The following is an 11000-nucleotide window of genomic DNA, read 5'->3' as shown; positions in this document are numbered from 1 at the left end:
TTAGTACTAATATTGGTTACATTACTAATTTAGTACAAAGTCTCAGTGGAGTGAGTATTTAAAAAGCACTATGCTTTCCAAGTTTCAGAGCTTATCTGAATAGGAGAAAAATCCATACAGCAAATTTCCGACTGCCATATCTTCTTTCAAAAATCCGGAAATTGTAGATAAGGAGGCTGCTACAGAATGTGTCTTTCAAATCCAAGCAAATGAGCCTTCCACATATCAATCTCCAGATCTGAAACATACAGACAGGGACATTAATGACAGATGCAGAAGAAGAAAGAAATCGCTACAACAGTAATAAGTCACATTCGACAACGCATACAGTATTTCAACAAAATTACAAATAATGTGGGGGCTGTAAAGTGGTGTAGTGCTGGGTCAATTATGGACCTGGGATTCTACCTGCGTGGAGTTTATATGTTCCCCCCTGCTCACATGGGTTTCCTCCAGATGCTCCAGTTTTCTCTCAAAGTCCAAAGACATGCTGGTAGGTGAATCACCTTCTGTAAAATTGGCCCTGGTGTGAGTGTATCTGCATATGTGAGTTTGTCTGCCCTACGATATGCTGGTCTCCCGTCCAGATTGCATCCCACCTTGCGCCCGATGGTTTCAGGTATAGCCTCAAGCCACAAAATTAAGTGATGTGATGATGCTGTGACAAATAAGGTGATCATTTTACACAAAAGACAGGATTTCTAACCCTTCCAGCACAAACAGGGCAAAGAGTTTCATTTTATTAACACCTTCAAATCAGACTCTATCAACCATTCCCAGTTAGTTCCAATCAATATTTTTTTCCTGAGAGAGATTTATTTCTTTACAATGATTTGTGAGTCAGTTCCAATCAAGTCTAATTACGTATTACAGCTGTATAGAATAATAAAAAGTATTCTGCTGTCAAAAGAATACTTATGTTCGTAATCTTACTAAGTATAACAAAAACAGCTTAAGGATTTGCCATCTTATGTTTTTTTTTTACTTCATTAATGTTTTACATAAGGGGTTGTGGGTTTTTTTCATTATAATACTCTGGATTAAGTCAATTGTAATTGCTGAATGAGGTCCAGGTATCTATCAGCTATCAGCAGCCAAATGCACTAGAATTTGGGCCAAATGGGCTCCTCTTGTCTGTAACCTTTCTACTTGGTGAGTGTTTGATTGTTTGATTGTGATTATGATTGTGATTATTTTTGGTCCTGTGACTCATTATATTTAAATTACATTTAAATTGCATCTCTCTTTTTAACGAGTTGTTTAGCTCAAAGTAGTGGTTCTTTGGTCTACTCCCCTGAAAAAAAACTAGAATTATATCAAACATGCAAGGGCTCTCTAGTGCCAAACAAAACATAATCACTTTTAAAGGTCTATCAGGTAATAACTTACCTGTAGGTCTTGTCTAATATTGTGTAGACTGTACAGAAAAAAGTCTTGGTACTGTGGAAACACTACTGCCAGCAAGAATGATAGGGCACTTGGGATGAGCAGCAGGGCTTTGGACAGTGGGGCTTTATCTGTTAAAAAAGAGAAAATTAAGAAATGTATTTCACTTTCTCCATGCGTAGATTCGTGAGCTCATGGTGCCTAGCCAAGCTGGGAGTGAGAGGTGTTCCTGAATCTTCCAGAACACTCACAGAGGCCCGAAGCCTCTCAGACTATCTCCAAGACTCAATTCAAAACACATAGTTGTATGCAAAAGTTTGGGCACCCCTGGCCAAATTACATGTTTTGTTGATTTCCTAAGTGAAAAGAAGTTAACACAGCCTCTGCAGGGAACAAACTTAAACTTGCCATATTTTAATGCACAGTTACTATTTGCTAAATTTAAGAGATTGAAAAAAAGAAAACATTAAATATGGCATGTGCAATAGTTTACACATTTAATTCATGAATGTACCCACCACAAAAAAGGAGGGCTGGGTACACTACATCTTTAAAAAGTCTGGTCTAAACACCAAGCAACCTCTTGTAACCTTTTGCCATAGTACACCATGCAATTGTTGAAATGTTTTGTTCAATATTTTTCTTTTTTCATGTTTTTAATTACTGTAGCTTCTTCATGGTTCTTCAAGGTTTGTGTCAGCTTTCACCATACAGTATTTATGCTCTTCTATGCTTTTATCTTTGCTATACTTTACTCTGCCTTTACCATAGCATATCACTGCAAACTGTACCCAGCCATTATCTAGGCAGCACATGATCCATTAGTATACAGACCCACTGATCCATCCACTTTTTAGGCGGGGGGGGTTCTAACTTAAAGGCCATTCAGTCATAATCCTATAGAAAGTAGCTTCACACCATTGGCTCCTCAGCTAAGCACATATACTCTCTAGGTGAGTCCACCTTTTTTAGTTTGTTAGTTTCAACAAGAAGTGTAGTGTTTGGGTTGTAAGGTTTAAAACCAATTATAGAGCTAACCATTTTATTTTCTGAGTCAATTCCCATGATCAAGTTAGGATGAATATAGGCCTAATGCACTGAGTACAAGCTCCTGGTATACACAGATAAATCTAGGGTATTTGCTTTTTGCATTTAACATTTTTTAAACACATAGAAACATATTATGTTATTATTATTATTATTATTATTATTACTATTTGGTTATAATAATAAAACTGAAATCCAAACACACAAGTTAATTGATCACACCACACACAAGATGGTGGTGGTTAATTTTTGCAGTAGATGCTGCTGCTGTAGGGTTTATTTTGCTCATCTAAGAACCACAACTTAAAAAAAAAATAGAACGACCCCACCTTCTACGGCCTTCTACAGGAAGAGAGAATGTTCGGAAACTCGGCATCGTGGACTGTGAATGTAGGCCTACTCTAACAATGGAGACTGTTAGCAATAAGACGACCACATAAGCAAAACCAGCAAAGAGGAAAAGCGTATGACTAGCTGAAACCTCAGCTGCTTCATTGGACACTATTACTCCACCTACAGTCTGATTTTATGATTTAACAAGTTATTTCAGTACTTTATTAAACAGTATTAACAAAGAAGAGGCACAGGTTTTTAAGGTAGTACAAGGAATCAAAATAAATAAAATCCCAGAGCCCAATTTTATGTCAAGAACTGTACTTAAGGAAAAATGAGATTTTATTAAAAAGCCACAGACACAACACTTCCAACAGTCGCTCAGGACCAGGCTGCTACCCATGGACTGCAGATTTGCTACTGTAGTGCCCATCCACAAGAAGGCAGATAATAAAATTAAAACCCCAGATAATTATAGACCAATAAGCATGACTTCCATTACATAAAAGGTTATGAAAGCAATTATTAAAACAAATTTAAAGAATCACCCACACCACAGTATATGAAAACAACACCTTGCTCAACTTGGATTTAGAAAAGACAGTCCTTGCCTAACTAACTCGTTAGAGTCCTTTGCACGAGCAACAATTCTAATGAGCATACACAGAGTTTTGATGTGATTTTCAGAAGACTTGGGATAAAACATTAATTTTACATTTACAGGCAGCTGGCATTCCAGGAAACAAGTGTATTTTGTTTGGGAATTGGTTAATAGAAACCACAGATCTGCACTGAGAACACTGCTCTTCCTAATGAAAATCAATTATCCCAATTATGGAATAGTTGGTAAACTAGCCAAGACTAGTGAAAACTGTAGTAGCAGAAAGTGAAATTCAGAAAGGTTAACATAAAATTCCAAGACACTTGGCAGATTAAATACAGACCTGCATAGTTTTGCATGCAAGAATAAAAACATAATAACTATAAAATGGAAAACACTGAGCTAGAAAAGACTATTTTTTAGAAATACTTTGGTGTTTATGTTGGTAACATTTAAAGTTTTCAGACAATGTGGGAAAGCAATTTTAGGAGACAAGATGTTCGGTAATATTGCTTATTGTATTTTAACATGTACTACAAATCATCAAAGGCATTAAAAAAGTCAATGCAGTGGACTTCTTCTGAATTAGTTCAGGTGGGTAGCTGCGTCAGCATGCGTCAGCGTGCGTCAGCTGCAAAGGAACAAGTAATAGGTTTATTCCATGCTGAAAAAAAGGAGAGAGAAAACACAATGTTTCGGCCATGGAGCCTTCTTCAGGTGTCAAGTCAGGTCTCTTGTTTGTAATCTTTCTTATGAGTCTTATGATTGACACCACTGAGAAACTAGCCTCATATTGTAATTTGGCTGCTTGCATTGGGCTGTTTACCGAAATTTTAGCTTTAGTACAATCTCTACTGTTAAAACAATTCGCCTCCACATGTGAAAAACAATTAGTAAAACAGGTTATATTGATTTATTAATACTTACAGCAAATTTATTTGTATTTAATACACTATATATTCCCCATATAGTTATGGGAAATTCCAATTTCATACCATGATACCACTGTTTAGAAAAAAAACAAATATTTTCTTAAATAGCCAAAAGAGCTTATATTTACCAATTAGTGTTTTTTGAAACAGTATAGTGTATTTCTAAGATAAATTAATCATTAAGAATCAGTGTATGTGAAATAATAATTGAACTCTGGATTATTTAGCACATTCAAAGAAGTTATTAGAATCAGGTTGTAAAATAATTGGGTGACAAGTAAACAGGAGTTTAGGCAGTCCCATTCTTAATGATGTAAGAAACCATTAGATAAAAGGTAGTTGATGCTCAACAGTCTGGACAGAGTTATAAAACCATTTCTAAACATTTGGTGCTCCATCCCCAAACATGAAATATTTAAGACCACTGTGACTACCCAGGTCATCCTGCCAAGATCTCCTCATACAAGCCCAGAAAATCATCCAGGAATCACAAAGAGGCTCAGAGTAACATCTAAGGATCTGCAGGCCTCTCCTGTTGCAGCTAATCTCAGTGTTCGTGCCTCAGCCATCAGTACAAGACTGAATGGGAATAATGTTAATGGGAGGGTATCCAGGAAGAAACCATCACTCTCTGAAAAGAATGTCTCATTTTTTTTTCAAAGAGCAACTGGATGAGCCACAAGACTACTGGAAGAATGTTCTCTGAAAAGACATTTCAGTTGAACTTTCTCAGCACAATGAGAAATGTTTTGTGTGGTGAAATTGAAATGCTGCCTTCCAACTAAACAGCCCCGTCCTGACATGGTCAAGCATGGTGTTGAAAGACTCATGGTTTAGGATTCCTTGACTGCCTCAGGACTTGAATGGTCTGCCACCAGTGATGGAACCATGATTATGGCAGACAATTAGCTGAAGCCGAAAGTGAGCCATGCAGCAAGACAATGATCCTAAACATACAAGCACATCTGCAACAGAATGGCTGAAGAAGAATAAATTTCACATTTTGGAATGTCTGGAACTGCATCCCATTGAAATGTTATGCCAAGACCAGCAGCAATCTGTTCGCATGAGGAAACCCTGAACTGTCACTGACTTGAAGCAGATGAATAAAGAAGAATGGGCTAAAATTGTGAAAAGTCAATGCATGAGGCTGATAAACAGTTAAGCAAAAGTCTAGGTGAAAGTCATTGCTACTAATGCTAGCTCTCTGCACTTCAGAGTCACATCCTTGACCAGTCTGAGAAAGACACAGTGTTTTCTGGGATTTTTCCAGCTAAGCGCTCAATAGCTTATTTTGGATCAGAAAAATTGCTTAAATACCAGTTAACTTGCTTCCAGATTGCTGCTTTCTGGCCTTTTAAGGCTGCCGATAAAACCTACAGGAGTTTGGCTCTCTAGAACCCCATGGTAGACTCTTCCTAGCTTCAGCTTCACAAAATCAACTGAATTTTTAAGCAGAAAAAAAACAACTTACTAGAGAACTGACATTAGGTACAGTAATGTTTGAAAATAAGTACAAAATGTGGCAATCAACAACCAAAACAAAAGGTCTGGAACAAAAACTGTAATGAATTATGTAGTGTTTTTAATAAACATTAGGCACGGTGTTAGGAGGAATTCTGCAAGTAACACCACAGAGGGCAACAGTTCTTTACAACCGATTTACAGGAATTCAATGTCTTACTACAACTAAACGCCTCCATAGTAAAGATTAGAGAAGACAGGGCTCTGCTGGCAGCTGACGTACTGTAAAATCGTATCGCTCTAACGTGACCGAAACTAATCATGCCAACTGATACAGTAGAAAATATTCTAAATACAAGTGCTTTTTTATCATACTGTAGGTAGAATTCGTCGTAACAATACAGTTTTTAAAATAACGTCGGACCTGGGGCAATCCCTTTAAAAAATACTAGAGAAACGCCATGGACAAATCTAATGCCTAAACCCAAAGATCATGTCATAAACTACGAAATATGTGTAAGGCATGCACTGTTAGCAACCGCTTGCTTGTTAAAAATAAACTAAAATTAACAATCAACGAATGAATGACAGTGCAGAGAACAGTAACTTGTCAAGTTAAAATATATCATTAAAATAACTCACAGAGCCCCGTTGAGCCAGTGGTCGTAAACATGTCCCCAAAGAAATCAGGCTTCCGAGGAGTGCAAACAACAGGAGTATAAAGGCACTGATAATTAAGATCAAAAAGTTGAAATAAAAGTTAAAAGTAAAAAAAAAATAGTGAAGGGTGAAAAGGTAAAAGATAACCAAGGAAGGTAGCCTGGCAGGGCCAAACTTCTTCACCATACCGCCCTTCGCAAAGAGGAAAACGCGTTCGTGAAAAACGTTGACAGCGACATTCTATTGAACGTGAAGTAGTTGCATTTGTTTCCGCAATTATCATTCTGTTCCTACTATACATCCGGTAGATATAGAAAGCTACCAAAAATGCTAAATCGTAGCTGTTGTCTAGGGCTTTCCTTTTTCTGAATAATATGTTTAGTTCTCTTGCCGCTATGGTAATTCGTTATTAAGAACCGTGTTGAGCAACATAGTTAAATAATTTAATTGAAAAATATCCTGTACTAAAAGTAGTAATATTAATACAGTATACATTGCTCATGGATAGAAATGGGATATTATTATTATTATTATTATTATTATTATTATTATTATTATTATTATTATTATAAAACTGATAGCTGTAATAGCATTAATCATAACCTGTAAGAGCGATGTATACTAAAAGCAGATGTTGAATTGAAATTAAGTTCTTAAAAGTTTAGTTGTTCTGGTTCTTAAAATCTAAAAGACTTTCTTAAATAAACCCTTTGCTTTAATTATTATATTAATAATAATTGTATCATATTAATTATTGTTGTTGTTGTTTGCTTTAATTATGATATAATTATTATTATCACAACAGTTTTTAAACTGAAATTCTGAGCCGAATTAGTTGTTTTTTTTTGCACTAGTTTTTGTTCCTGTAGTTATAGAGGGCGATTTCCCTATGCATGTAATTCATTATGCTGTCAGAAGGTGGGACCATTGCGCAAGAGTTTGTCTAGAGTTTGTAGCACTTTGTCTCTTAAAATTAAGAGATTCAGACATGCACGTTTTTCGGGTACATTTGACGTCTCTAACTTTAATACAAAGATCTTTCTGATACATTACTTCAATATGAAAACAATACATTTTCTTTATAATTTGACAATAAAAAATAAATGATGATAAATATGCAATAAAGTGCTTAGACTGTTCATTGTTCAAGAGTTTTTCAGTATGTTTAAGACTTTTCAGACTTCTAGTAGATAATATTGTGATGTTCCAATACGTTTCTCTCCAAAGACAGTTGTCGTATCCAATTCAGTATCCACTAGAAATGTGTCTCACCCTTCGAAATGCGCAAGCGTCGTTGAAAATTTACCCTTTCCACTCTCGGTGACGCATGAGTTTTCGCATCATATATAAATTATTTATATAATACATAAGGACAAAAGATGCACATAGCCTTTATGTGTTTTAATTCGGGTTGATCTCGGTTGTGTAAAAATAACTTCAGTTTTAATTCACCTGGTAAAAAAAAATACTATAATCCCTAGCATACACATTTAATACACCGAGAAACCGATTTAAAGAAGCATAAAAAACGGGTTTCGTTTTTTATCCATATCGCAATAAAAAGGAAGAGGTAATTACATGCACGCCGTCTAAATCATCAGGTATCCTGGAAAGGTATGCAGAACCCGTGCGCATTTGGAAGGCGGGTACAGATTTCTAGGGGATACGTGCTTGGGTATTATACTTGATACCTGTAGTTTTCCCTATTGCTGCACGTTCTTCCACTTCATGCTTCGCTGTGTGTAAAAATCCATATATCGAAAAAAGTGTGTTGGCTTAAATGGTTTCCATTCGCTACTTAAACTTTTTGCGGGAGAGATTTAATTGAAAGAGATGAAAAAGTGAAATTCTTTAAAATGTTTCGAGGAAAAATCTTTATATTTTGGCATTTTCTTTTTGTGTGAGTGTTTTTGTGGATAATAGTTTGCCCTAGAGTGGGATCCCTATTTGCACTTACAGTACTTTCACTTACATTCTGAAAATCTTTAGGTTGCCCCCCAAAAAAAGCACAACAGCACATACTGTACACAGGTGTGCCCAACAAGCAGAGAAATGCAAATAAAAAACAAGATAGCAGTACAAGACATAGTGCCAGGTGAATCGTCATAAATTAAAAGATTTCATACGTGTAAGTATACAGCAAAATGCGTCTAAATTATCGTCATAAATTAAAAGATTTCACACGTGTAAGTATACAGCAAAATGCGTCTAAATTATTAACGATATTAAACATTTAATGTGATTATTGACTAGCAATCCTACAGTTAGCCCAAAAAGAGCAAAGAAACAAAATGGCCAACTAGTTGCAGCACGTTAGTTAATCATCCCTCAGGCACAATGAATCTTCACGTTAATGAAATCGTCCAGTATTGATAAATACAGACCTGCCATGTCTTGTTTAATTTGGCATGTATGTATAAATCATACATCTTATAGATGTTTAACTCTTAAATGGATCGTCTTAAATAGCACCGCCTTTTTCACACTGTACATTTCTAGATGCAGACAGTAATTGCCTTATGGTGTGGTATGGTGAAATTTGCCCCTTTGAGTGTGAGTATGCAAAGTTGATTTTTTCACTCAGAGCTCACATTTTACTGTGTTCTTTTTCCATGCACCCATCCACTCATTTTCAACCATTTCATCCAATTCAGGGTCGCAGTGCAGCTGGAGCCTGGCGTTCCTTTTCCATTCAAAATTAGAATTCTCATAATTATACAAACCATAGTTGTAGTGGGAGCACTCTACCTTAGAGTACTTAATACTACATTAATAAAATATGTGCCACTTTAACCATAAAGTGTCTCACCTTAATACTTTTTGCTAGGAAACACAATATTCCCTTTTTATTTCTTACACTCATCTCGACCTGGATCTTTAGAAAAAAAATAAAACCAGACATATCAATAGCTAGACAAAACGTCTCATTCCTATCATATTACATCCACATCAGTTCTTCTTATATTAGACTCAATGTAGGCCTAACTAAATCACAGAAATATTTTTGTTCACATTTCGTATTGTTTCACATTGCAGGACATATGTTATGCATAGTTCATTTGCTCAGCTTTTATATATATACTTTTTTTTTACTTGTAGATTAACTACAATTTACAGTAGAAAGAAGAAAATGTGTTATGCACAGTGAAAAGGATTGATCCTACTGTAGCATATCCAGCTTCAGCAGCACTCCCATTTAAAATAACACAGTACACCTTACCAGCAAAGTAATTTAACAACAAGGCAGCAGAGATAATATTAATACTAATTAACAAGTAATGTCTTGATTTAAATGCTGTCACAGCAAATTCCTCCCTTCAGTTTATATTGGGTTTTTTTTGGCAGAAATAGGTGTGGCCTATAAAACTAGCCCCAACCACAAAACACAAAAGATTCCAAATTCTTTACATGCCTGTTTGACGATGCGTTGCTTTTGTCTGCAGCTGTGCAGAGGACAGGTTTGCAGGTGATGTTTCATACTAAAAAAAAGGACACACGCACTGATAGTCGGACATAACAAAAATTCAATCCAAAACAAACTATTATTTAAAGCACCTGGAGCTACAAACGCCTTTTCATTATAGGCCGTAACATAAAAAACAACATTTTTGGAATCTTGAAAAAATAAATAAAATCCTAAAATGTAAAATTTAAACAATAAATGGGATTGGAAAACTAGAGGCCTGGTTTTAAAAACAATTAAAAGTGTAGTCAAGATTTCTAATGTGTTGAGAGTTTTGCTGATGTTAAATCTAGGTGGATGCACTAATATATTTTGTTAAACTTTATAATAAATATGTATTTTTTCTTGCAAACTCTAAAGAAGCAGATTATTTATTGCTGATTTATAGACACTATGCATTTTACAACTGCCCTCATACACATCTCTTATAAGGAATGTTATCTCTCACCGTTGAGCTAGCACATTTCTGACACAAACTGCTAATGCTTTTGTGATGATATTCCGCATTGGTTGATTTTAAACCCCAATAAAACAAAGATCTGGATGTGTAATAACTGGACTATATCACATACAGTAAGAACCTAAGAACGGTTACCAATAAGACAAGGCTATTCAGCCCATATAGCCCATTTGGTTGATAATGTTAAGGATCCAAGGATCTGATCCAGCCATTTCTTAAAAGAAACCAGGGCATTAGCTCCAACATCATGGCTAGGTAACTTGGTCCATTCACCTACAACTGGAGTGGTGGCACTGTGGCTAAGGATCTGTGCCTGTGGTTGGAAGGTTACTGGTTCAAATCCTACTGCTGGCAGAGGAGTCTTACTCCATTGGGTCCCTGAGCAAGGCCCTTAACTCCAGGGGTGCTGTACAAATGGCTGACCCTACATCCTGACCCCAAGCTTCTCTCTCCATGCCTGTGTGTCTCATGGAGCCCTAGCTGGGGTATGTGAAAAGACAAATTCCTAATACAAGAAATTGTATAGGGCCAATAAAATGATCTTATCTTTACCCTTTGGCTAAAGAACTGCCACTTACTCTCAGTTTTAAATGCAGTTCCACATAGTTTCCACTTGTGCCCTCTGGTTTGTGTTTCACTGTTCGCTTGGATAAA

At 36.1% G+C, this 11000-nt stretch overlaps 1 protein-coding gene across 1 annotated transcript in view; it reads right to left on the bottom strand.

Moving 5' to 3' along the window:
- Positions 1 to 6667, bottom strand: part of ubac2 (UBA domain containing 2) — a 92030-nt gene extending 85363 nt beyond the window's left edge. Inside the window, exons 1-3 of the mRNA XM_088604345.1 lie at positions 6406 to 6667; positions 1390 to 1517; positions 119 to 238 (exon numbers count right to left, since the gene is read on the bottom strand). Coding sequence (XP_088460471.1) covers positions 119 to 238; positions 1390 to 1517; positions 6406 to 6436 — 279 coding nt within the window. The 5' untranslated portion in view covers positions 6437 to 6667. The remainder of the gene's footprint in view (positions 1 to 118; positions 239 to 1389; positions 1518 to 6405) is intronic.
- Positions 6668 to 11000: the final 4333 nt, after the last annotated feature.

Source organism: Lepisosteus platostomus, chromosome 2 (genome assembly GCF_059453375.1).
Source record: "Lepisosteus platostomus isolate fLepPlt1 chromosome 2, fLepPlt1.hap1, whole genome shotgun sequence".
Classification (NCBI taxonomy): Eukaryota; Metazoa; Chordata; class Actinopteri; order Semionotiformes; family Lepisosteidae; genus Lepisosteus; species Lepisosteus platostomus.
Note: the sequence above shows the minus strand (reverse complement) of the source record. Positions and strands in the feature narration are given on the sequence as shown.